Below are 27238 nucleotides of genomic sequence, written 5' to 3'. Positions count from 1 at the left end.
TGTACCTGCTCTGCAGCTCTCTTCCGGTACCTCTGGGGGTTGGTGCCTGGGAGCGGTGGGCTAGGCAGACCCTCTTCTAGAAACCAAGTCCTGAGTTCCTGTTTGTGTTTAAAGGCAACTGAATCCAGCAACCCGGCTTCTAGCCCTGCCAAAATTCCCATTCTCCTCCGTGTCCTGTGCCGGGCACTGACAGGAGATCTTAGGGGCCAGTGGGTAACCGGGTGCTGGCGTGGGTTATAGGATCCCTCCCCTGCCCCCTGCCTAGACAGCTTAGCCGGCCCCAGAGCCCCTACAGCCGCCATCCTGGTGCCAGATGTTACAGGGCCGGTTGTGGTCGGAGAGCAACCAGCCATGGGGCCATTAAACATGAGAAGGTGAAATGGGCCAGATTTACGAGCCGGCATGGAAGTGCGGGTGCAAAAACGCACGCTTCATTGCACGCTTTAGCCTTCTTGCACGTGCAAGCCTGGGCCCGAGTGGCAAGAAGTGCACAATCGGCACTGGCGTGTGAAAACCGGGGCGTGCAGGCGGGACGCTTCCTCCACACCTGCAAGCATCCTGATCGGCACATGCCAACCACGCGCTGGCTGTGCGAGCAATTGCATGTGCAAATATGGGGGCGCTTTGCACACTCCCTGTGCACGCGGAAGCCCTAGGGGGGCAGTCGTGAGGGAGGTGCACACGGCGGCTCTTTGAAAGCACCCGGCCCCGTGTAAAGTTTGGATCCAGATTTCCCACCACCTCCCACTCAGATGGACGAAATAGGGGTGCTCCAAGCCAGGAGCAGAAGGGGTCTGTTCACAGGCAAGCAGCCCCTTAAGAGAGTTCAGGAGCCATGGATCCTACTGCTCCATCTGGGAATTATATGTCCCAGCATGCCCTTGTTCTGGGCTTACCCCATACATTTTCTTAAAGGGCCAGTTCACCCATCGCTGCAATACACACATGATTTGTTCTTCGCTGCTTTTGGCATCTGGGCACCAGAGAATGATTCACGATGAGCAGTGTGGGGCGCTCGGCTGGGAACAGGGGGGCCTGCCTACTTCGGTGAGCCCGTGGGAGAGTCTCCATGCCTCAGTTTCCCCCTCTGCACAAGGAGGAGGAGGATGACCTTGACCTGCCTCCCTGAGCTGCTTCAAATGTCTCCATGAGTGGCACGAGCCATGTGAGGCTCAAGCACTGCTGTCTGCGGGTCGAGACCCAACTCCGAGGGCGACGGTGCCGGCCCCTGAGCACACAGCTGTGGGGGGTGAGGATAAGACCTGGGCGGGGGGAGGTACGCAGGCAGAGCGGAGGCTAGTTGCTGCGCCCAGGCAGGAAGGGTGGTTAAGGGGCTGGCCGGGGACCCAGAAGAGCCAGGTTCAGTTTGCAGGTCTGCCACCACCCCCTGTTCCCCAGCTGTAATGGGGGGGTAGTGAGCCTGCCTTGGTCACCCGCTGGCCGTTTAGACTGGGGGCTCCTTGGGGCAGGGACCGCCTTCTTACCCTGTGTCTGTGCAGCGCCCGGCGCAACATGGCACTGATGACCACTGGGGTCTGGGCAGCGCCCAGCACCATGGGTGGCCCCGATCTCGGTCCGGGCTTGCGCGTGCTACCCTGCTACACCTAATACCAGTAGCTCTGCTCTGCCCAGAGCCCAGGGCCTGTGTCGATGAGCTGCACTGGGGGGTCGGTTCTTGGAAGGCAGCTTTGCTGGTTGTGTCCTCCAGGGGGAGAGAGCAGGGCCTGTTTCCTTCCCGTCACCCCCCATCCGTGTCCCGTGGGAACGCCCGAGAGGCTGGATCCTCGCCCAGAAGAGCAGGCGGCAGAGCTGGGCGCTGTTCACGCTGCGGGGCTGGGCCTGGGCCGGGCACCAGGAAAAGGCTGAGTCGGGAGTTCAGGCTGGGCCACGCGACTGAGTCCTCAGTTGCTCAGGGGGCCTATCCAGGAGGAATTGGGGGAAGGGTCTCCGCCCCTGGCCCCACCTGCCTAGCTGAGAGGCCCCCTCCCAATGCCAGGGGTGTTCAATCTCCCTGGACCATTCAGTCCGCCGGCCTCTTGGCTCTTGCCCATGGGTGAGGGGGTGGACGTGGGCGCTTGTCTCGTTAGGAACTGGACCGAGACCCGGCAAACTCATGTCATTCCGGCCCTGGGCTGGATCCAGACACAGAGCTGGGAAAGGACCCCTGTCCCCTTCCCACTCCTCGTAGCCAGTGTTAGGGGCAAAGCGTCCGTCCCCAGGGCAGCACGGCAAGAAGCTCTTCGTATTATGGTGGGGCTGAGACAGCCCAGCTGGGACCAGGGACCCCTTGTGCCAGGCGCTGGCCGGACAGAGAGTAACTGAGATCGGGGCCCCGTCGTGCCGGGCGCTGCACAGACAGACTGAGAGTCCCTGCCCCAAAGAGGTCCCAGACAAGTTAAGACAAGATGCAACAGGTGGCTGTTAAAAATTCTTTCCCTTGATTTCTTCTTCTCCAGTTGCACAACGGCTCTAGCTCCGTGGTGGAGGAACATTCCCCTGGCTTTACCTGCCTTTGTTCAAAAAACGCCCGGTGCCCGGTTCCTTCCAGTTCGACAGGTTTAGAAAGAGACTCAGGCAATCACGGCTTCTGCGTCTTCACCCCCTGCTTGGCAACCTGGGCGAAAAATTGGGACCCAAGAACGAAAGAAAACATGAAGGATATTTTGTCCTCGCTGGCGTCTTCCACGGCAGGGTTTCGCTCATTACTTCAGTCTCACTGCCTCTCCTCCCTCCCCTGCCCATATGATGATGCCATTTTACTGATGGGGAAACTGAGGCACGGAGCAGGGAAGCAGCTTGTCCAAGGAAAGAGCAAGGCAGGCTGTGAAGAATGGGGCTGCAGCCGGGCCAGTTCTTTGCCCAGCAGTGCCCTCTGCCGGGCATCCTACCAAAGGCCCCTTTTGCGTTTGTGCTTGCTTGGCACGCCGGACCAGACCAGGCCCGTGGGCTGGCGGCTCCCGCGCTGCGCCGGGTGTGGGGTTTTGAGCCCCCTCGTCTTTCCCAGCTGGTTGGCACCTTGCCCGTTCAACGGCTTGCATCCCCCAGTGGTGGATTTCGGGGCCTTTGTCCATGTCGCCTGCCCCTATCGCCCCACCACGCTGCAGTCGCGCCCTGCGTCGGGGCAGCACGAGCATCTCGCGCCGGAAAGGATGGGACAAATCCAGCCACGCCTTCCCCCGCCCTGGTTCTAATCCCCTCCAGCTCAGCACCAGTCTGAGCCCCAGACGCCCTCCCCCATAGACCCACTGGCAGGAGCCTGCTGAGAGTGAGAGGGGGGTGTGGCCCTGGTTGGCAGGGGAGCTGGGCTTTGCGGGGTGGGCGGTGGCTGAGGTGGATCCCAGGGGTCGGAGGAGCACAAGGGACTGGGGGGCTGTGGCAGAGCAGGAAAGAGCCCTGCACATCTCTCCCCGCTAGCCAAACGGGCCTGCATGGGGCAGGCGCCCTCGGGACAGTCTTCCCTGTCACTAATCACTAGGCTGCAGCTCCATCTCGAGTGCTTCTCTGCCCCGCTGGCTTGAGAGGCAGGATGGCTCAGTGGATAGCGCCCTCGCCTTGGGCTGGCGGAGCCCTTGGGTCAGTGCTCTCCTCTGCCACAGCCTCGCTGTGTGGCCTTGGACGAGTCACGTGACCTGTCTGGGCCTCAGTTGCCCCACCTGTACAATGGGGATACTGGTGTTTTCCTCCCTCTCGGGGGGTCTGTGAGCATCAAAGTGTTCTGAGATGCTCAAAACCGATGGTGGTGGCAGCTCTATTCCAGCTAGATCCCCCCGGGTTTTATTCTGACCGATGGGGGCAACTTCTCCGGAAGCTTTCGCTCTCCCCCCCCCACCCCGTCGCAAGGAGCCGAGGTGCAGGATGGCCGGCAGAGCCTCTTGTGCAGCGCCGGGCGTGCAAAGGGCCCAGGATGTGCTGAGCGACTGCGGCAGGACATGGGCTCTGCCTGCCCCGGGATGGGAGAAGCGTTTAAGGTCCCTGTTATCATCTGCCCTGCCTCTGGGGGGCATTATGACATCCTCCCGCCTCCTTGCGGGTCTGTCCCTCCGCCCTCAGTGCTGGCGCCCACTTTGTACCGCCGTCTCCCCCCTCCCCCGTGAGGAACTGGCCACAGGGCAGGGGCCACCCTGCAAGGTTGGGGCTCCCCCAGAACGGCCACCAGTGGGATCCCCGTCCTGCCCCTGCCCCCAGGGGCCCAGGCCTGCCAAGGCGCTAATGGAGGGTTGGCGAAAGGCTGCTCAGCGCTGGGAACGTGGGGCTACTAACGCTGCTGCATGGTGCCCATTCCAGCACCCCAGGGACCCTGAGCCAGCTCTCCCAGGCAGCAACCCCTCCTCGAGCCCCTTGGTGACAGCTCTAAGCATCATTCGGTGGCGTTTAGCCCATCCGCCCTCCCATTGGGCGCCAACACCCAGCCGGGCATTTCACCCCCTTAGCTGGCGGGGCAGGAGAGGGAATGGGTTAGAACGGCCCCAGGGGGTCAGACCAGTGGCCCGGCTAGCCCAGCATCCTGTCGCCCAACAGCGGCCAGAGGGAATGGACAGAGCAGGACCGTTATCAAGTGACCCAGCCCCCGTCGCTCAGTCCCGGCTGCTGGCATTCGTAGGGTTAGACCCAGCCCGAGTGTGGGATTCTACCCCTGACCCCCTGGCTAATAGCCACTGACGGCCCCATCCGCCAAGCTCACTCTGTTCTGAACCCAGTTCTGCTTTCACAACCTCCTGCGGCAGGGAGTTCCCCAGGTTGACTGTGCGGAGGGGGAAGAGCAGCTCCCTCCTCTGTGTTTTAAACCTGCTGCCTGGTAAATGCCGCTTCCCCCTGCGCTGCCAGCAGTCGTGCTGGAGGCACCCAGGGGTGCGCGATCCTCTGCCGCCTCCCCAGCGGAAAACCAGTTCAGCCACCTGAGGCGGGGGGGAGGGGGGAACAAGAGGCTGTTGCTCCCTTGGCAGCCACAGAGTGGAGGATAAGAACCTACTACTGCCAGCTGCTGCTCGTTCCAGCTGTAGCGCAGGCAGGAGCGCCACCTGCTGGTAGCACTGAAGGGTCCGGGTGGAGGGTGTGGGGGTCAGACCCAGGCCCAGGGCAGCGGCGCTGTCATGCAGCTCAGAGCCCGGGGGCAGGAGGGGGGTGTTTTTGCTGGGCGAGTGGCGGGGCAGCTCTCTCTCTTTCACTTGCAAACCCAGCTGGCGTGTCTCTTCTGCCCCCCCCCCCCCCCCCCACCGCAGCAGGAACCGGATCCCGCGGTGGCATGTCGCAGGCAGAGCGAGACGCCTCCTCCCCCCACCGCCAGCTGGGGAGCAGCTGCTGGAGGGGAGGGGGCTGGACCGTGGCGGGAGGAGAGAGGATGGGGGCGTGTAGTTGAGGGGAAGGGCTGGGGTGGACCATGGGGGGAAGGGAGGGGTGTAGGGCAATTGAAGGGGGACTGGAAAGGGGGCAGGCAATGGCATGGGAGGGGAAGGGGGGGGCAGAAAATGGGGGGCTGGGGAAGGGCTGGCTCATACCACAGTGTCTCCATGAAGCCCTGGCCCTCCCTCTGCTGCAGCCTGCCCCCCACGTCCAGCCCCCCGCAGCAGCCACGGCCCAGATCCCATGCAGCGCGGGCTCCTTTTTATTTTCCAAAAAGAAACGCACAGTCCTCTGCAAGCCGGGCGGCCGCTGCCCCGTGCACGGCGAGCCTGGGGACCCGCACCCAGCTCTTCGGGGCCCCCCGAAACTCGCCTCTGAGTCGCCCTCCTCCCAGGTCCTCCCTGATGTCCCCACGGCCCCGGCCCGGAGCAAGCGCCACCCCTTGGCTCGCGGGGCGTGGAGCCCCTAGGGGGGCAGCAGGGCAGGCAGGGGGACCTCGGCCTTGCCGAGCACGGCGTCCCGCCCCACGCCGCAGCGTTTGCCGAGCGCCTTGAGCCGCAGGCTGCGGGCGGGCAGCTCGTGGGGGGCCAGGCCCTCGAAGAAGAAGTCCTCGTTGAAGATGGGGCTGCAGCTCCTCCTGACCAGGACGCTGCGCTGCTTCGGGCCCGGGCCCGGGCGCAGCTGCAGGGCCACGCAGCAGCCGAGGTGCCGGGGGTGGCAGGGCCGGGGGTAGAGGCCCTCGCCGCTGACGAGCCGGACCCGCAGGCGCTGGCTGGCGGCGACGTACTCGGAGGAGAGGCGCAGGTGCCCGCGGGGGGTCAGCGCCACCGTGTTCTCCCGGGCCACCTGCACCGGGCGGCAGCTGAAGTCCAGGAGGAAGAAGGGTGGCGGGGCCAAGCTGGCTCCTGCCCCCCAGCCGGGCCCGGTCCCACGGCGGGAAAAGCTGGGGCTGGCGTCGGTGGAGCTGGTTTCCTCGGTGGAAAGCGAGTGGGCCCGGCCCGGCGCCTGAGCCGCCAGGGGACGACGGCAGAGGGGCCGGCCCCCGTGGGCCTGGCGGTCTGGCGAGCGCCCCGGCCGCGGGGAGCCGAAGGGCGAGGAACCCGCGGAGGAGGCCGTGTCACTGTCCAAGGCGCCGGGCTGGGAGAAGGGCTGGCAGCGCCGCAGCTCCAGGGGCGAGAGCCGGGCGCCGGCTTCTGGGGAGAGGTTGGGGGAGATCCAGTGGGGCGGGCAGGTGGCGTGAAAGAGGGACTCCCTGCGGAGCGTGTGGGGGCTCTCGGGCAGGAGGGGGAAGTCGCCTGGGCTGGTGAGGTGGGGCATGGAGCGGGCAGCACGGAGCAGCTGGCCAGCCTCACCCACTGTCCTCGCCGTCGAGTCCTGGGCCAGGCTTTCTATCCGGATGATGTGCCGGGTGCCGGCTCTGCTTCGGGCCCTGAGTGCCTCAGGGCTCCCGCTCCCTTGGGGGCTCCACTGGGAATCAGGGCTTCCACAGGGGGCTCTGCCTCGCTGGGTGGAGAGTTGCGGGGGGATGAAAAATTTGGGGATTCGGTCGGGGGTGAGGACGTTGGGGCAGGCGGGCAGTGGCCAGGGCTCCTTGCTGACGGCCCTGCGTCTGGAGAGAAACATCGCCGTGGAGTCAGCGGCTGCGGGAACGGGGGATGTGGGCTGGGGGGGCAGCCGGCAGCCGGGGAGCAGAGGAAACCCCCATCCAGGGCCCGGAGTCAAAAGCCTCCTAGGAAGAACCAGAAGCAGCAAGTTAAAGACTTTGTGGGCGGCAAAGGGTGGGTGACCAGCCCTGTAAGATAACCGAGCTCTCCCCATGCAAGGGGGCTCTTTCTAAAGGGGAGGAACACTCCAAGCAGTGGTGGTGGGGGGGGCTAGTCTCTATTGCATCTTACAGCCCTGGATGGAGCCTTTGCCGAGGCAAACGCTAGCACGTGCAGCATCTCACAGGGGCTGGGGCTGGAAGCCAGGAGTCCTGACTCCCAGCACCGCCAGCTCTAAACCACTAGCCCCATTCTCCTCCCACGGCTGGGGCTGGAAGCCAGGAGTCCTAAGCCCCAGCCCTCCTCTGCTGTAACCACTAGGCAGCACTGACATTTTGAAATATTGGACTCGTTCTTGTCCTTAGCAATGCAATATTTTTCAAAGCCCTTAACTCCCCGTGTCCTGTCCCCTCCCCAGCTCTGCAAAGCCAGGGGGCCCTGATTTCTCTTTCCCAACCCAAATCCACAGGGAGAGCAGCCCTCTGTCCTCTGCGCTGTGTATCTCAGCGGTGCCCGGGGTACCGCCGCAGCCTTGTGCCTGCCCCAGAGGCCCAGAGGAGCTGCCGGCAGGGCCACGCCAAAGGATAATCGGCCAGTGTGACACTGGGCCAAAAAACAAAAACAAAACCACAGCCATGCTTGGAAACGGCTTCCCCTTCCCATCTCTCCTGCTCCCCACGGCCTGAATTACCTGCCATCAAAGCCCCTTGCTGCAGCCGACCCCAGCCTGCACCCTGGCCCGTTCCCACCCCTGGAGAAGCCAGGCTGGAAAAGTTTTTTGTGTGTAAACGGCTCCCCCGAACCACAGCCCCCTTCCTCACCTGCCCCCAGCGCTCTCCTCGGCAGGACGGGGACCTCAGCTTCATGCTCTCTCTGCTGCACCACAGCAGCTGGGATCCGCCAGCCTTTGCCCCGGGGTTTATAGCACTCGGCTCCCAACGTCACTCTCTGAGTCAGCTGCCTACTGGGAAGGGAGACAAGGAGCCGGGTGCTGTGCTGGCAGATTCACTTCCCAGCAGGGGGCTCCTTCATAAACAGCAAGTCACCGGCGCACCGGGGATTTATAACAATGCCTGGATCTAGGAGGGAATGAAGCAGCCCCTCGGCCGCCGCCTGGCTCAGCACAGCCGCCACCCGTGCCAGGCAGGCTGCCGCTGCTGTTTCTGGTTTGTGCCTGGGCCCTTGACAAGGGCTTCAAGTTTGTTTCTCCCTCGTGACCAGGGGACGGTGCCTGGGGCGATGTGGCTGGGAAGAGCCGTACAAAGAGAGCTTTCTTCCACCCGCCGGAGGCGCTTGCAACGGCGCTGGGTTCAAATCTCCCGATTCCAATCTCAGGGCCCGGAAATTCCACTTCTCCTGCCAGGCGGAGGCCACCGAATAGTGCGGCGTTCCTGACCCTCCTCCCAGAGCAAGAGGAATCTGCTCCAAAGCCCTTTTAATGGAGCGCACGGCTCAGTTCTGTCACATTCACATACAGGGTAAGAGCCTACTATAGCTGCCTGCTCAGAGACTCACTTGTCCAGCTCGTGATGTTACCTGTGAACCTCTCCCCAACACGCTGGCCTACATCCCTGTAACCTCGACATAGCCCAACTGATATTTCGGCTGAGGAGACCATGGGTTGAACCCCAGCTGGTGAAGGTTTCTTGCACCAGTCGGATAATCCTCTGGGGAAAAGCAGGTTCTCCGTGTACCTGAACTAAGCAGCTGATCCCCCCCCCCCCCCGCTCCTCCTAACTCAGCACCCAAGGGAGCAGCTGGCGTTGGCCAAACAATAGCGCACCAGAGGCCAACACCGCTTCTTTGCAGAACTTGTTGGCTTAGTAACGAGACCCCGCGCAGAGCCGTTGGCGGCTGGGTTTGAATCCGGCCCTGGCTGGCAGCGAGCGGGAGTCGCTCCCGGCTGGTGGCTGCTCAGTGAAACAAGTTGCTGGGTCTCAGCCCCGCCCTGATGGGCAGGTGGCCCATATCAGGAAAACCTCCGTTGTGACTAGGTCCGTCGGCAGGCTCAGCAGAGTGGCTCCGGGCTGAATGGGCCGGGATGACTGACCTCCCCTAAGAGACGTCCCCGCTGACCAGTGTTCAGGATGGGGATAATTTACCTTTCCATTGCCCCTGCCGGAGCTTAACAAAGACCTTCCCTGGTCCAGGCCCATGGCTCTAGCCCCCTACAGAGACTTCACGCCAGCCTGAGACTGCCTCGCTTTCCTTCTTTCCTTATCAAATGCTTGACAGATTTTGATTAATTTGACGTCGTTCCTTCTTAGGGCTTTGTTCCCCTCGAGCTGCCCCACTTCTGGCTGGGTCACGTCCAACCCAGCTTCCAATAACAGAGGACAAAGAGGCTTTTGTGGCTGGGTTTCAGCCATGCGTACTGCTGCGTTCGGGACACGCACAGAACCTGTGTCTTTGTAGAGCACAACAACATCTTCACTGCGATTCTTGGCTGAGCTAGCTGGGTACAAGGCTAACGGGTTGGGGTGCTCACCTGCCCTGCAGGAAAGCGGGGTTCAATTCCTCGCTCTGCCACAGACTCCCAGCATGAGTCTGGGCAAATCATGGAGTCGCTCTGTGCCTCGGTTTCTCCACGTGTACCATGAGGCTAAACGCACTGCCCTGCTTTACAGGTGGGGGTGGGTGAAAATAAATACCTTCAAGATTGGGAGGTGCTCCAAGCCGAGGGTGATGTATAAAAACCAGAGACAGACCTACGTAGGGTGGGTATGAAGTTAGTGCAAGGGGGTGACCGAGAAAGGAAATTTCCAGGGTACCATTTGGCTGTCCAAGGTCGATAGAAGGAGCATCAACCTGTGGGAGCCCGTAGTGCAAGATCAGCTGCCGGCTCAACGCACAGTCCTGGGCTTGGAGCGGGAATCTCGGGCCTGGGGCCGGCCGCAGGTCAGACCAGCTGGTCGTGACAGTCCCTCCTGGCCTTAGCTGAGCACCTTAAGTGGCTCAGGTCCAACGGGCAGGGAGGGGAGGCGGGGGGGAGTTGCCTTCCTCTTGCTAGGAGCATATGGGCATTTCTCACCTACTCGACCCCTGCCATTGCAGGGCCCCCATGCTCTGCCGACAGCCCCACCCTGGCTTCGTCTCTGGAGGGCTGAGACTTGCGTGTAATCCAGGCTGTTGGGCTCCATAGGAGGGTAACGGGGTGGGGGTCGGTGGCCCCTGATGTGCAGATAAGACTCGATGTTGGGGCGGGCCCTGCTGATCTTAGACTGACTCTAAATGACACTACAGCAGTGGGCCCCACACTTTTCAAGTCACATCCCCCTCACCCCTCCTGTAATCTGCCTGCACCCCCCACCTGGGAGCCAGGGCCGGGAGCTGGAGCCAGGCTGCAGTCAGGAGCGGAGGCTGGAGTTGCAAGCGGGGGGCCAAGGCCAGGGCAGAACAGAGCAGGTGGCAGAGCAGGGCTGGGAGGCACTTCCTCCCTGCCCCCTCTGGGAGCTGGCCTAGGCTCTGCTGTGCCCCTCGCGCCTGTTCCTCCATCGCCCCGTGGTCACTGAGGCTGTGTGTGTTGGGAACAAGCTGGCGGCAGGGAACGTACCAGGTCTGATCAAATAAACCCTGGAAATTCTGCCCCACCGACCTCCCCTTGTCCTATTGCAAAGACCACACAGCGGGCAAACAAGGGCACCAGCAGCCAATTCTCCCTGAAAAATCAAGGGGAATTGGAGCCCTAATAACCGCAAGCCCCTTGGAAGCTCCCAGCCCTAGCCCCGGGAGTTATTCCATGAGCTGCACTGTTCAGACCAGCAGCAGCTGGTTTTGTTGTTAACAGAGCCCTAATCCCTTCTCAAATGGACACGGCTGTGCTACGTGTAACAGGAAAGGTACATGAGCCAAATCACACACCCAGCAAGGGAGACACGGGGCCGCCTCGAGCTTGCTTTAAAAACTGACACACAAACAAAACGTCCTCAAAGAATTTCGGTGGCACCTGCTCGGACGAAAGCTCCAGCGGTCATTCAGCACTGGCCTCTTGGCAATGAGGGGTTGTCTAGTTAAAAGCCCCTGCACTACCCCTGTAACTCCAGAGCAAAGACACCAGGGAAGCAGACGAGAGAGCCGGACCGTCCACTGGCATAAACTGGAACAGCGCCATTGATCTCACTGGAGCTACACCGATTTCCCGTAGTGCTTATGTGACGTGCTGGAGTGACAGCACTTGAGCCCACCCTGTTCATCTCCATGCAGGTGCAGGGCAAATCCAGTCCCCGATGCAGCAGGCTGAGTGGGGGACGAGCCTTCATGCATTCAATCCAGAGCGCTTTGCTTCAGCAACGGCTGAAGGGATCGGTCACTGGGGTAAATTTTGGGAGGGCGACACCCACCTGCTGAGCTCTGGCTTAAGAGACAGGCTCATTTCACCTCTCGGCAGCTGCCCGCAGTCTGGCTTGATAATGAGTCAACAATGCAATGCAGGTGCAAAAAAAGGCTAATATCATTCTGGGGTGTATTAACAGACGTGTCGTACATAAGACACAGGAGCGAAGTTTCCCGCTAGACGCAGGGCTGGCGAGGCCTCAGCTGCAGGCCTGTGTCCAGTTCTGGGTGCCCCCTCTTAGGAAAGATGGGGACAAATCAGAGAAAGTGCAAAAGGAGAGAAAGAAACAGTAGAAGGTTTAGAAAACCTGACCTGTGAGGAAAGTTTAAGAAAAGAAAAGAAAAACTGGGCAGGTTTAGTGTCGAGAAAAGAAGACAGACGGGGGGAACAGAGGACGGTCTTCAAATAAGTTACAGGCTATTATAAAGAGGACAGCGATCGATTGTTCGTTGTGTCCAGTGGAGGTAGGACAAGAAGTAATGGGTTTAATTTGCAGCAAGGGAGATTTAGGTTCGATAGGAGGAAAAACTCACTAGAATGAGAACTAGGCCCTGGCACAGGCTTCCCAGGGAGTTTGTGGAATCCGCATCACTGGAGATTTTTAAGAACAAGTTGGACAAACGCCCGTCAGCGCTGGTCTAGGTTTACTTGGTCCTGGCGCAGGATAGGGGTCTGGACTAGCTGATCTCTGGAGAACCCTTCCAGCCCCACATTGCTGTGCTTCTAATCTCCAGTTGTGATTATTTGTATTGCAGTTACATGCCAAGGCCAGGTTACAAAGGCGTTTACAGGCCTAAAGACGCAGAGAGGTGCCAAATGGGATTTCCTAAAGCACCTCACCCCCATCCTCATCTGAAGCACTCCCACGAGCTCTCACCTGCTCTGCTTCTGCGTCACATGTTCTGTCATTGGCCCAAGCGCACTCGGGCTGCCCCCCGGTACACAGGACTTGGAAAGGACCCATTTGAGGATGAGCAGTGAAACAATTCACCTGTGTTCAAGCCCTGAGGGCTATGTTTCCACGGGAGTTAGGCACCCTTTGAAAAAATCACACAAGGCACCTCTGTGTAAAAATCTGGTTCCTAGAGAGCCCAGTCCTAGACCAGGGTTCCCAGCAGCCCGTTGAGGTTTAAAGGGAAACCTGATCCCTGCTTTCCAACTTCCTTTTCCCAGCTTGGTCAGAGTAAGTCCACCGCTTCCCTGGGAGACAATGGAGCAATACCGGAAAGGACGCGAGAGGGAGAGAACATTTTTTCCATGCTGAGCGCTGTCCCAGTCTCTGTTCATTAAGACACCACCCTCTCCTCATTTAGATCTGGCATAAAAAATACGCTAGCGGTACTTAATAAGTTAAAATAAAATCCTCCCAGCATCCTGTTTTCCACCCTCCTGCTTCCCCATTGCACCCTCCGTTCTCTTGCAGAGGAAGCGTCTTTTGTCTTTGGTGTACTGCAGAGCATCAAGAGCGTTATCGGCATCAACAACAATCTCTCTTCACTGCAGGGTTATCTCCGGTGACTGGTACCTGGCTTAGCCTCACCCTGGCGGGAGCAGCATCATGGCAAAGCCCTGCCTGAATTACTGAATCCTCACTGGTACTGCACTCCCCTGGATGTGCCCCTGGGACTTCTGGGGGCACTTCGCACGGTGCTTTGTGCTGCCTGGAGATGAGCCGCTCTGACTCTTTCCCACTGTGGGAGAACATGTCTGTCCATCTGGGACCCGGGGGGGAATTGTTGGAAGGCTTGGAGGACTGTCAGTACTCAGGAGGTTTAGCCTGTGTCCTCACGCAAAGTGGCAGGTCACCAGTCCAAGTTCCAGACTTGGCAAAACATTCACGTCACCGCTTCATGGCTAGAATCCTGGCTGTTGTGTTCCAATGTCCACAGGGATGGGCCTTCTCCAGGCCATTGTTTAATCTTTCCTGCTTGGCTCCCTTAACAGCCACTTTTGACACAAGGCACAGCAAGTTACCCGCCCTCCCCACACACACAGACCCGCACACCATATTCATAACTAATAATACAGATATTCCCCCATTCTCCCCAAAATCCCAGCAACGCCAGGCATTCGGACATGCTAGCCCAGACAGAATAAACCCTGGCTCCCCAGCCGTGTTTACCGTGACCTGCTACCATGGGTGAAAACGACAAGCTGCCTTGTCTTAGCTAAGGTTTTGCATGTTAACATGTGGTACGGAAGCACCCTTTTTTCTAGTGTGGACACATGCTTATTCAAAAGTCTTAAGCCTGCTCTACATTACATTGGGAAGGGCTCGGATACTGTACCAACATAACTATACTGATAAAAGCCTCGGTGTGGACGCAGTAATCCTGTCACAGGGCACTTTATAGCAGCGTGGCTTACCTCACTTCACCAAACTGGATCAAGCTATAGCAGTATCGGCACTTACAGACAGATGTCACAGGGCAGGTTGACACTACCGCTTAAGTCAACCTAACTTACGTCGTTCAGGGGCGGGGAAAAAGCCACTCCTCTGAGCGACGCAAGTTACGGCGACCTAAGCACGGTCCACGCTGGTGCTATGGCAGCGAGGGAGGCTCTCACGCCAACATAGCTTCCACCTCTCACAGAGGTGGAGTAACGATGCCGACGGGAAAGCTCTCTCCGGTCGGCATGGAGTGTCTTCACCAGAAGCAGGGCTGGATTAACTCTCCTGTGGGCCTGGGGCTATTAGATTTTGGGGAGCACCTGTATACAAGACTTTTTCCAAATTTAAAACAAAATGATCACAATTATGGCATTGAGGCTATTAACGCGATACTAAACTTGCCGTTTAACTAACATAAAGCCATTCTGTGGTTGCATGTCAGCCTTAAAACATGTAGAACAGGGGTCGGCAACCTGTGGCACCACATGCCAAATGCGTCACGTGAGATGATTTTGAGTGGCACTCATACTCGCACTGGGCCCATATCAGGAGGGAGAGGGGCGGGGGGAGGAAAAGGGCGGGGATCTATTTTTGCAGTGCTCCCCCTTAGCCCAAGGCTGCAGCTCCTAAAGCCCCTGCGTTAATCCGGCCCTGACCAGAAGTGCTGCAGCGCCACAGTGGTGTGGCTGGGCCCACGTAGCGCTTCTAGAGTAGACTAGCCCATAGTGTCTACACAAGGCCAGTTGCGGCTTTAATTACATCAGCTGATGCTGCAAAAACTTTTGAGTATAGACAAGGCCTTCATTGCATATAATAATGAGGTAGTAGTAATCCCTAGCATTTTTCACCAGTAGCTCTCAAAGTGCTTTAAAAGGAGATCAGTATCATTATCCCCACTTTCCAGATGGGGAAACTGAGGCACAGAGAAACGAAGTAACTTGCCTAAAGTCACCCAGCCAGGCCAGAGCTGGGTCTAGAACCCAGGGCTCCTGAGTCACAGTTGGGTGTTCTGTCCCCAAGGCAACACGGCCTTCCTAGTGATGGGAAACAATTGTGCATGGACTTGACTTCACTAGACTTCCTTTCTATCTTGAGTTAAGAGAGAGCCAATTATCTCACCGTAATGTAACACCTGGGAAGGGCTGGTGCGGACCCTCCCCTCCTCTGTGTTTGAGCAAGGCTGTTTGTTCTCTCCTCTAAGGATCAGACTCCAATAAAGAAGAAAAGTGAGCAGAGGTGGGGTGTTAAGTACTTCTGGATACTGGCAGGATAGGATGAGGCCTGACGGGGGAGGCAGATGATCCCACATCTGCTACTGTGGGGTTCTGATGTCCTCCTCTGAAGGTTTGGTGCTGGCCACTGTCAGAGATAGGATACTGGGCTAGATGGATCTTAGCGACTGCCAGACTGGAGCACACCCATGTATTACGTAGAGAAGATCTCACGTAGCGTTTTGCATGAGGGAAGGCACTGCTGGCAGTACACAGAAGAAAACCAGGCAGTACAGCTATCTCATCCTACACTTTAAACCTGTAAAGGCAGGGACCATCTTCATATTTTGTCTGTGCAGCACCTAGCACGATGGGGGCCTGATCCCTGACTGGGGCTCTAGGTGCTTCTGCAACAACCAGTTCAAAGAGAGCAGCAGAGACAATTAAACCCCTCAAGATTATTAAGAGCCCTCCCTCCTCTCTAGGGTTTACTGCTGCACAGTGCAACCCAAAAGCAATGCTACCCAGAGGATTTGCCAGGCCACACAATGCGAGAAAAACAATATAAAAAGGACCAGCACATGTCTGCTCCAAAATAAATCTCTTTATTCCTTGTTGGGCATGCCCCTTTAGATTGTAGAAACAATCCACTTTAGACTGAAATGCTCCAAACAGTGAAAAACCAAGATGATAATTCAACTCAAAAACAAGATGAACTCTCCACCCAGGCACTGAGATATTTGGAAGACCAGATTCAAGCCATTCATGCTGGATAAAGAACAAAAAGTCAACTCACATTACACCCTCTGATCGAGAGGCTAACCGAAGGACTCAATCAGTTGTGAGAGATTTCCTTACCAGCATTCTTGGCACAGGCTGACAGCACAAGAATTCTTTCCAGTTTCAGGACCTGATCCGATTTGCTGCACTGCTGCCGTGTGTTTATGTTTGTTCTTCAAGCAGTTCTGAAGGTGGAAGTAGCCTGGACCCTTTCATGCTGTGCCTCTTCCATACAACACTCTGCACCAGGCTGTGTCTGCGGTGAGAGTTTTGAGAGGCGTTCTCCCACCAGCAGTCTAGAAATTGCAGGAGTGCAAACACAGCTCAGGTGCCAGCAGTTTTAAACCATGCTGGCATCTAGACTGAGCGGGGATAGAGAGCACCAGGGCAGAGGTACCAGAGCCCAATCTATACAAATACTTGCATGGCGCCAGCTACGGGCCGTTCTCCTACTATTGGTTTTCATTTTGACCCCACTGACCACGTTAGCTACTGCCATCGAATGCTCATTTGTATATTAATGTATATAACTTAAAATAAATGTATACATCCCATCCCAACATATGGGCATCTTTGATCTGCTTGGCCTGAGGAACAGAAATTGTTCTCTGACTGGGTTCTGGGATGAGACCCTACAGCTGATTAGCGCTGTCTAGTTGCAGAAGTGGAGCAGCTGTAGGATTGGAAAGCAACAACTGCCAGGACAACACGGTTGCAGTTAGGGCAAGACATGTTTAAAAGAGAAACATTTTCCACCAAGAATTTAAAGTTGTCCCGAAAGACTTCCCATCCATAGCAAGGTGTGTAAACCCCTGGGTCCCTCAAACGCAAACTTTCTGTGGTTGGCACAAGCAAAATTCACTGTCGCTCTTTAGTGAGCAGATTAAAATCCCGTTCAAGATTAGCTTTAAGGGTAGCTACAGGCAAACTCCTCAGGAGGCTCCTGCAAAACACACCTTCTGTTCTTGCTAATGTAGCAAGACTGCAGTGAGTTAACTACAAAAATAAATAACATTGTATATATTACTTCTCTCACCTCCATTAATGTTTTCTTTGCCCTACATGGCAGATGCAACTAAAGTTCTGCTATAAATACTTAGCACTTATAGTGCTTGACAAAGATGAATTAACCCTCACTGTTCTCCTCCCAGGACAGGCAAGTTTCATCAACTCTTATTTTACAGGTGCGGAAACTGAGGCACACCGTGGGAAGTGACTTGCCCATGGTCACACGAGGCAGTGGCAGAGTTTAGAAGAGAACCCTAGAGTCCACCTCCCCTGCAACCCCAATGATAGCTCACTCCCAAGGGAAAGACGACCGCACGCCAGCAACTGATAGTTAAGGTCAAAATTCAGCAGCAAACTTGGAGCTCAGAGATCTGCTATTGAAGCTCATTGCAGGATCGGGGCCCTGGAGAACAATGTGCTGAAGAGTAAAGAGGTTTGGCCTGACTAAGACCTGCGACTAGGGATTTTGGTTTGTGAAGAAATCGTCAAGGAAAAGTTTCATTTTCATTTAAGTTTTCCAAGAAGAAGTTTGGAGTTTTCAGTTTTAAAAAGAATCAAACCCCAAAATATCGTGATTCTGAAATGCCGCTGTGATGCATCTTGTTTCTATTCTCCTTGGGAGACAGGTTCCACTTCAGGGTAGTTGCATGGCTGCGGTGCATTATAGAAACCATAATCTGGCTGAGGATCCCAGCCCATACAGAATAGGAGCAAGAGGCATCTGAACTACAGCAGCATTTCAGAATCAAAATAATTTCCGCTCCTGCATTCCACTTTTTGACGGAAAAACATGCAAGTCTTCTGTGGAAAGCAAATGCTATTTGTAAAAATTTTGTTCGATCAAAGGCCAGATCTTCCATTAGAAAGAAAAAGGTTTTGATCAAAAATTTTCAACCAGTCCCAAAACTGCCTCTGCAAAACTTTGCAGTTACTCATAATGGCACCTTCCAATTCCATAGATCTGTCCCACGTGCACAATCGGACTCAGATCTACTTTTTAACTCCTGTGCTCGTTTCTCTTCTGGCTCTCACGTCACTAACAGAGCTGTCCATTAAATTCCAACAACAGGGCTAAATGATGTTCTACGTTACCTTAGTTTAGGCATGGAAGCCAAACTGTTCCCCTTGCTTTTCCATGCTAAAAGAGAATGGGTCACAGCCAAGAAGGTAAGATATAACTTGGGTCTGGATCACCCTCTCTAGCAGGACTAGATCTAAACTAGTGAACTAGCATGTAAGGTTTCAAAACCCATTACCCACCCGAGGCGTTTAGATCACCTATGCTGTAAAGGACAGGCAGCATGCTGGATCACAAGGTAGCCCATAAGTTTCTCAGCAGCAAGGAGGGCTTGCAGACAAATGGAAACAGCAGTAAGAGATATCTGTGGGAGACGAGAGAATCTACAAGTTTGCAGTGCAGTAAGTGGAAGACCAAGGGTTAATCACGTTTGTTCTTTGATAAAACGTCTGAAGTTGTAACACACAATAATGTGCAGAGCTCCCTGCCTCTGAAGCCTATAGATGGCACTCACTCCCAGAAGCAGTTCTCTGTACAACAGGCAGTGAATGGATTTTCACGTTCGGAGGTTAATCAGACACTGACCGGACAGCTGAGGATGGGAAGACACGAGAGCTATGCTGGAGCCCACTGGACAGAGGTGGCTGCCAGAAAGGCCACACAAAAAGTCGATGAATATACAGTGACATCACTGTTACACAGGAGAACCCCGGGACAGAGCTCTCTCTTCATGACAGGTGAGATCAGAGCAGGGAATTAGCGACCGGAGAGAGGAAGACGTTGTGGTGGGCTCAGCTGCAGCCTGGTCGTCTGACAGGCCAAGACGACTCACTGGGAGCTCACCTGCTGCTGCAGGTACTTGGTGGAATCCAGCTGGATAAACAAGGCTAAAACAGGATGGAAGAAAGGATGGAAGTGTCAGCTCACATCACCACCATGGCAGCCAGAGAGCCATGTGTGTAGGGCCATGGGACTTCCCAGGGAGAGGAAGCATCTGCCCTATGCTCTGCAATCTACAGCAGAGGGCTGTTCTCAGACAGGAAGAGCACCCCTGCTCATCTGGAAAAACCCAACACACCCCGCTTTGCCAAGCAATCAAAGCCCCGAGCAGTGGTTCTGCTCCTTTGACAGCTCTCCAAAGCAGCACTTGTAGGGAGGCCCTGCAGCTTCCACCTGAGTGATGAAAGGCTTGGAGCCGTGATCTCTCTGCACAGCAAGCAGCAAGGACCACTGCTGGGTATTTCCTTACTGCTTCAGCCAGCTCGTAGCTTACACAGTGAAGAGATGAGGTCAAGGACTCAATCCTGTTAGTGAGAAGCCCTGCAGCCCTCACCGACTTCAGTCAGACAAGGCACAGAGCCAGCCTGCAGGTTTCTCTGTGCACCACACTTGACAGACTCGGGTTTTGCTGCCCTCTCGTGGCTAGTTCACAGACATTTGAGCTCCCAACTAACCACCACAGTCCTTTAGCTCAGAGCTGAGGCTGGTGCTTTCAGAATACAAGGTCACAGGTGCAGCCCTCGCTGATGACCCGTCCAGAGCATCCCAATGAAAGACTGGGTCAGCTAGAGACAGACAATTCTTGGAGGCGGGGGGGAGCAAAAGGGACTCCAAGTAGGGTGACCACATGTCTTGATTTTATAGGGACAGTCCCGATACTCGGGGCTTTTTCTTATATAGGCGCCTATTACCCCCCACGCCCTGTCCCAACTGCCCACACTCGCTATCTGGTCACCCTAACTCCAAGTCACAAGGGGTTGATTCATTGTGGCCATGTCCAGGCACCTGTGTGGAAGGGACACACCGAGCCAGATAGCTTTATGTGGGGAATAGAAAAGGTATCTTCACTGGGACAGAAGGTCTGAGGCCCCCACAGCCTTAGACAACTACCCAGGGGCCAAGTGATCACAGGTGGTTCACCTATGAAAGCCAGCCGCATGATCCTTACCGGTTGCCTCTGCATGAAGGGTTTGGCCATCGATGCTCTTGACCTGACAGGACAGAAACACTTTCCTCCCCTCAATATGGTCCACTTTGCTGTCCACCAAGACCACTGAACCCAATGGAATGGGGCTGCAAGAAGAAAACAGCCAATTGTCAGTGTGATCCCACTTCCTGACCTATGCCGTCAAGCAGCATACCTGTGAGCTGTTAAACAGCCCCCCATTCCACCCCAGAAGTGGCTGCATTTTAGTGCTGGAGGAAGCAATCTAAAATTTCCTAGAAGAGAATTTCATTAAAGTGGAGTTAAGATTGAGAACACAACCTTAACAAGTAAGCTCTACCACCCAGAGAGCACAGAAAGTCTAAGCAGTGGCTCCCAACATTAGCTTTTACTCTGACATCACATCCTCATCCACGCTATCATTTTAGTGTCTGCAGAGCCATCCTAGTTACCATACTGCTCCGCTGTGCGTAGAAGTTAACCAGCACTTGTTCTGAGAAGGACTTGGGAAGATGCGACTGTTATGAATCTATCCTCCACAGCCCAGTGAGGAAGAAAGGTGATGTCCCCATTTTACAGACAGGGAGCAGAGGCACAGAGAGTTCTAGTGACTTGCCCAGAGTCATAAAGGAAGTACGAACTGATCCCAATCCAGTGTGTTAACTGCAATCCAATAGTCCACAGAAAGGCTTGTCTGGATATGGTAGAGAGGCGAGTGATTCCTGAGTGTCTGGTCAATAGGCCATTGCTTGAACTGGAAGCATACTTTGATCTTTCTGGATGAACAGAGCCATAAACTTAAGAGCACCAAGTTGTCAAACCATTACAGTGCAGGACACAATTGAACTTATTATTTGACCCCAGTCATGGAACCCCTGGCACTAGGTGTTGTGCAAACACAGACCAAGAAGAGGTCTGCCCCAAAGAGCTTCCAGTCTCTTTGTACTATCGTAAGCCCCCTGATTTTGTAGGTTCGCCCTGAGGCTACACAGACACCTCAAACCACTTACCTCTTGTAGTTTATACTCAGGTTAGCGGTCATCACCCTTCCAGCAATGAATATAGCACAGCCCCCAACAGTGCTGTCAATCATCGCTGCAATGGAGCCACCATGAGCAAACCTGAAAGGCAGATGGGGAAGGTGACGTAAGAGGTGATTGAACATGATCCCGAGGCAGACGGGCTGCTGCTCTCCCACCCCACCTGTGGTTAAGTGTATCAGAACTCTCAGGTAGGACAATTAACATGATCGCCTCACCCCGGAGGCCCTTCCAGATAGGGGCCTGGCTGGAACAGACACACCATCCTTTTCTCAGACGGATTAAGGAACATGGCGTATTCGAAGCCCACTCCTTCAGTATCCATATTTCTGAGGAAGAGGCGGGTTTTCTTCCGCTCCTTTTCACTCACTACCTTCAGCGATTCTAGTCGAGTGGAAGAAAAGTGGCAACAAATGAGCGGCAAAGTACAAAGTTGTTAGGAGTTAAAGGGACAGTCATCAAAAACTAAGGCCCAGATCCAGAAAGATTTCAGTGGAAGTTAGGAACCTGAATTCCTTCGTGAATCTGAGCCTAAATCCCTTAGCTTAGCCCCAATGGGGCTAATGACCCCTTAGATTGTTACTATTCAGAAGGTTTTTTCCCCACCACCACTGATGCTTTTCACATTTCATTGGCTTTGAAATGTAAAGCTAGGCTAGTCAGTTTTGCTTTCATGCACTAGCACACAGGCGAGATGTTTATATTTACTGTTTGATAAGCTGTGACAAGGTGCTTACTGCTGAGCCAGCCATAAAACCCAGACAAGGCCGGGGTCCACAGGATGAAATGGGAAGCTCAGAGGACAGGAGACAAGGAAGAGAGGGTTTTTTTTGTTTTTAATGTAATGCTCTTGACTCATTTCCTATGGGTGCTTCCAAGGACGTGAGTCTGCAGGAGGGGATAGTGGTTTGGCAGACTGGGAGCATATTCCATGCATAAAGGGCAGCATGGAAAGAAACACAGGAGAAACAACTGACCACAACATTTGCAGTTTGGACTGTACAGAGGGAAGGGGAATGTTTAGATGCAAACCAAAATACATGCAAGGAGATGTAACGGGAAGGGAATTCTATTGACATTACATTTGGTAACTGACTTCTGAAAATAATTGCCACAAGATATAGAGGCAGGATTCAAAAAGATTAGTCACGGATAGGAATAAAGGAACTATTCTCCAGAGTTAAACTAGCTAGGATAGAGGGGTAATGTGGGATACCAATCCTCAAGGTTCAGGACATAAATTGAGTCATCAGCTGTTTGGGGTTGGGATGAAACTACCATCTTTGCATAGTTATTCGCTACAGGGAGTAGTGGGGGTTATTATAGGCCATTGTCAAAGACAGAATGGCTCATTGGTCTGATCCAGAGCAGTCACTTACAAATAGGAGCATGAACAAGCACTGTTTGCCAGAACTGGGGTTGATATTTACTCTCTACTAGGAGGTGGCAACAGCAATATAAGATGGTTGGTCGTAACAACAACAAAAATGCATCTCAGGGTAAAGATAGGGGGTCTGATTTTCCTCTCAGTTACACCAGTCTGTCTCCATTGGGAGAAAGAAAACAGACAGCCTTGCCTGGTATATGATCAGAAGTGTTGTTGTAGGAAGGAATCCTCTTCCATTTCCCATCTTTACACATCTCCAAGAACCTGCTATACAAATCCATCATGCCCTGGCTCCAGCTGGAGTTGGGGAGGGCATAATCCTTCGACCGCGTGAACTGAGAGAGCCAGGTCTAAAATAAAATGGTTGAGACACTGTGAAGCTGGTAATTATTTCCTAATGATAAGCATTCATATAGAACTTTGAGCCTTCAAAGCACCATGAAAACTTTAATCCATCCCATTTCACAAGGCAAAGATCCAGACAGTCTTATATGCAATCTGTTTGTTTTGTATTGTGTTTCCTTTTAGCATAGGGTCTCACAGGACAATTTTAAAAGGTGAACTGAATGCATCCCTTTTGGAAAACTTCATTCTCCATTTACTTCCTATGGGAAGCTTTCCAGGCAGTGAAGCAATGGGATGCTGTTATTTATCTCAGATCAATAAAATCAGTTTTGCTTTTGATTACAATTGGTTTCAGTTGTAGCACATCTGCTGCCATGTTACAAACACTAGCAAATCAAAGTTAATTTAAAAAAATAATTCTTCATTTGAAGAAAAACACCCAAGGTCCGTGGAAACTTTTCTATTGCTCTTAGGTCTTCAAACCCCAAGTTTTGGTCCAAATACAATAGAGTATTATTGTTCAGGAGATTGCTGCCTGTAATACATGTAGGTGATTAACACGTTAGGACTATCTGCTAGAAATATTTCCAAACTAAGAAGTATATTAAAAATGCCTTCATGTGGTTTTATTGGCATCAGGTCCTCTGAGACTGTTTTAAGGAACAGAATTGAAGATGATGCATAATTCATGACACAAAGCAACCTATGAGACACTCAAGAAAATAACAATTTCAAATAACAAATGAAATTCTGATGGCATTGACTTGTAATATTTAAGAGGCGCAAAAGCAGCTTTGTTATAACATCTTCATGACGCTTCATATTCCAGACACAAGGACTCTTCCTCTGATTATTTTCAGTGAAGTGCAATTGCTAGCCATCTGGCTGCAGATTCCTATCCTTTCCTCACAGTAACCTGACAAACTGGGCAAATCATTCGTTTTCTCCACTCAGAACAAGTTTTTAAACAAACATACAGCAAGGCAATAAGGAAATGACTAAAAGTCATTTCTCGTCGCTTTACCTTCTCTGTTACATAAGAGGTGTTTTCGCACAACTCTGAACTATTAGATGAGTAGGTAGGAGAAGATTCACCTTAAAAGCATATATCTGAACTGCAGTTCTGTACTGGAATACTATAAGAAGTAATTTAGATAGGAGGAAGCTGAACTGTCTTTAACTCAATGGTTTTCAAAATTCACTAATTCTACTTGGCGATTATATAGTGCCTTTCGCCACAGAGTAGGATAGCTTTTTTCTAAGGGATTTCTCTCCCTCTTCTAATGATAGGGAACTGAAAGGCAGACAGGTTGAGAAATTAAGACGAATCACTGATTTTAGGTGCCTCAAAATTTGCAAGTTCAAGCTGAGACACTTTGGCCTAATTTTCCTAAATCCCGAGCACCTACAACTGCAGAGTCACTGGGAGCTGTTCAGCACCTCTGAAAAACAGACTCCAAGCTGGGTACCCAGAAACTGAATCATTCCAGATGAGTGGCCACATTTGACCCACTTTAAATGAGCCACCACCAGAGTCAACGTCAGAGTTGAGATTAAAAATCTCTTGGCTTCTAGCTCCCTGTTCTCTGCATCTCTCAAACTGGGAAGCAATACTCACCATGGAGTTCCAGAGCGGACCGCATGTGGCAGCTGGATTTAACCCTCGAATGATGCCGCAGCATGACACCCTCGGATCTGAATGCAGGACTGCACTGCGACCAAGCCGCCTTGCCACCCTAACACAATTCTTCCACATGGCTTCTGGGGAGATATAGCAAACGGGGAGCCTTACTCTGCCAACGCAACCCTCAGGGGTCGCCTCTGTTGTAACAGAGGCTGGTGATGCAGCTGGGTGAAACAAACAGGAATGGCTTTTAATGGCATCAGAGGAGGCCTACCCACCAGGTGCTGATTTCACAACTGCTCACTAGCAGCATCTTGGCACATTCCACAGGTCAGTGGAGGCAGAGCAGGTTGGCAATCTGGGGCCGGTCCCCTCCTTTCCACCAGTGGCTGCACAGCAAAGGCCGGACTAGCCTCAGCCAGGCCCTAACACACCAGCATGGGGCGTTAGGGCTTGGAGCTGCCCCCCTAACCTGAAAGGGGGGGGCTGGAAGGGGCCTGCCTTAGGACTCAGGGTCCCCCACCCAGGCCAGGCGGCTGCAGCGCCCAGAGAGGAAGGGGAACCCCACCAGTGGGGGAGGTGCTGAGGAACAGGGGAGGGGAGACAGGGGACCCGCACAGTGACCTTTCCCCTCGGCACCCGAGTGACCCCTGACCCTGGAAGGACCCCCCGGCCCAGGAGCAATGGAGGGCTCCCTCACTGACCTTTGACCCCAGGGTCGGGTGGCTCTAAGTCGGATACCCTCTGGCCCCAGAGGGGCGGGCCGCTTCCCACTGACCTTTGACCCCAGGTTGTCCTACCGCGGCCTTTGATGCCGGTGCGGGCGGCAGCTCCTTCCTCTGACCCCGCCCCCAGAATGCCCCTCTGAGGCGAGCTCCGGGTTGGGTTCGACTCGAGCCCGCCCACAGCGAGCTCCAGCAGCCGGGCCGGGCCGCGCGCCGGCGCCCGCACGTCAGGAGAGCGAGCGGGTAACAACCGGCGCTGTCCCGCCGTGCCGGCTTCGACGTAAAAAAACGGCGTGACGTCACCAGACGCAAGCGCGGCACGTGACAAGGAGAACGCGCCACGCCCCTTCCGGCGCCGTGTTTCCGGCTGCCATGGAAACCGGGGGAGGGCGGAGAGTGGGGCGGTTAATGTGCCTCCCCTCCGGGCCCACAGGGACACACCTGGCGCTTATACAGCCCCTATAGCCCCCCCCCCGGCTGTAGGACCTATAGAATTATCCTCAGGTCCCCTATAGCGCCCAGCTTCCATACAGCCCTCCCCAGATCGCTACCTAGCACTCGCCCAGGCCCTAGTGCCCATACAGCCCTCCCCACCCCGCAGGGTCAGGGAGTCTCCTCTGTACCTACGTCTTTGTATTTCTGCTCAGTGCTTATGGAGCCCCCGCCCCCAATCCCGTAGAGCCCCTCCCAGGGTCTGTACAGCCCCACAGAATTACCCTCAACTCCCATATAGCCCTCTCAGGCCTGTATAGTTCCGCTCCAGGTCCCATATAGGCCCTATAGAACCCTACAGAACCCTTCCAGGGTCCATAGAGTCCTTATATACTCCCTGTGCCTGTTGATTGCCCCTATAGTCCCCAGCAGCCATGTAGCTCCATACATTTCTATGCCATATAGCTCTCATTGACATACAGCCCATGAGGTCCTATATACTGTGTACAGGAAACCTCCCTGTCCACCTAATCTCATGTAAAGTGGCCATATGGTCTCATATTCTTCATTGCTCACCCTATTAAGTGCCCGTTGCTAAATGATGCCACAAAGCCTTCTTTATATGTAGGACCGGCATTTTCTTTTTTAGTTCCTTTGCGGTGGGGAGGGTTTATTTGAAAGCCACATTTTGATTATACATCGAATATTTCCTAGCAGAAGATTCAGTTTTATAAACATCTGGGAAAAAGTTGGCTGGTAATTGCTCTGACCAATTTCACTGGACAAGATAAAAAAGATATAGAAGGATGAGGTTTTAAAATGATACAGGATTGCCCTGCTTCAGGAGGAGAATTGCTATAGAAATGCAGAGGAGCTAGGAGTATCTCTGGTAATTAAGCCTTTTTAACACAAGATGGAGTCCCAGGACAAAACACGTTTCTGTTTCTGAAAAGACAGCAGCATTCTAGTCAGCTGAGACACTTTGACTGAACATTCTGCACACCCAGATACTGGCATGAGATCTGTTAACATTACCTCGCCTGACGGCTAGAACACACTTTATCCATTGCTTAAAAATATGACTGAACACTGCAGATACATACAGTATTACACCATTGATGAATAATTACAAATCCTGCTATTGGCATTGACTTGCAGTTCTGTGTTTGCAGAGCTGTGAACAGGGAAAAGGTATCAATTCTAGCATACCTTTCAGTGAATGTATTACAATGCCTTCCCAGCTGGCCATTACCCTGTATATTAGCAGAATTTCTATACTCCCTTTCTCCCATATGCTGCTCTCCCTGAAAAACCTTTAAGTGAAGCCAAAGCAAAGAGTATGATAGTTTTACTGATTGCCATGTGAAAAGATCATTCCCCTGTCACAAGTGGCTGCAGAGCCAGAAATAGACACCAGATCTGACTGCTGGTTCTGTTCCTTAACCACTAAGCCGTGCTCCCTCAGGACAGGGAAGTAAAACAGGAAGCAATGCACTTAGTGAACCTGGACGCTTATTGCATTTGTTGCCTTGATGCCGCCCTGGATACACAGATTACTAATACAATTTGTGCTGCTAACTACATTAACAGTTAATGCTACCCAGGAAAAGGGCCTGATTCTTCTCCCTCAGAAGTCAGTTGCAAAACTCCCATTGCCTTCCATGGCAGCAGGATCAGGCCCTAAATTATTGAATCAAATCGCATGCTTCAGAGAACTGTAAACGGATCGCTGTCTGCAGGGGCTAGGAAAGAAATGTCCTGTATCAGGGACAACATTGTACAATTAATCACATTGAGCATGAGGGACTTGTGTGTGGGGGGGGAAGGGAGGGGTAGCCTTCTTCAGTAGCATCAGGGATTGGTCATTATTAAAGATGGGATACCCAAAGTAGAGG

General features: G+C 54.0%; 2 protein-coding genes across 4 annotated transcripts; both read right to left on the bottom strand.

Annotated features, from left to right (window-relative positions):
- Window positions 1-5657: 5657 nt before the first annotated feature.
- C2CD4D (C2 calcium dependent domain containing 4D) lies at window positions 5658-8004 on the bottom strand. The gene is made up of 2 exons (XM_067569546.1): window positions 7925-8004; window positions 5658-7069 (listed from the first exon to the last, which is right to left on the bottom strand). The coding sequence occupies exon 2, from the start codon at window positions 6961-6963 to the stop codon at window positions 5806-5808; it is 1158 nt and encodes a 385-aa protein (XP_067425647.1). The 5' UTR covers window positions 6964-7069; window positions 7925-8004; the 3' UTR covers window positions 5658-5805.
- A 7621-nt stretch (window positions 8005-15625) lies between these two features.
- Window positions 15626-25256, bottom strand: LOC137167430 (acyl-coenzyme A thioesterase THEM4-like). Of its 3 annotated transcripts, none has more exons than XM_067569581.1 (7): window positions 24891-25256; window positions 24181-24323; window positions 22408-22567; window positions 21049-21214; window positions 20801-20911; window positions 19794-19918; window positions 15626-18732 (listed from the first exon to the last, which is right to left on the bottom strand). In XM_067569581.1, exons 2-7 carry the CDS (start codon window positions 24316-24318, stop codon window positions 18674-18676), a joined length of 759 nt encoding a protein of 252 aa, XP_067425682.1. In that variant the 5' UTR covers window positions 24319-24323; window positions 24891-25256; the 3' UTR covers window positions 15626-18673. The 3 variants fall into 3 exon arrangements, with proteins under 3 accessions (XP_067425682.1, XP_067425681.1, XP_067425683.1); XM_067569580.1 differs by having other exon boundaries at window positions 24965-25256; XM_067569582.1 differs by lacking the exon at window positions 24891-25256 and adding an exon at window positions 24465-24637 and having other exon boundaries at window positions 24181-24320.
- Window positions 25257-27238: the final 1982 nt, after the last annotated feature.

This window comes from Emydura macquarii, unplaced genomic scaffold (assembly GCF_026122565.2).
Source record: "Emydura macquarii macquarii isolate MOO-44397 ecotype Brisbane River unplaced genomic scaffold, CSIRO-AGI_Emac_v2 contig_2924, whole genome shotgun sequence".
In the NCBI taxonomy this organism is placed as follows: Eukaryota; Metazoa; Chordata; order Testudines; family Chelidae; genus Emydura; species Emydura macquarii.
This window is presented reverse-complemented; position numbering and strand designations above follow the sequence as displayed.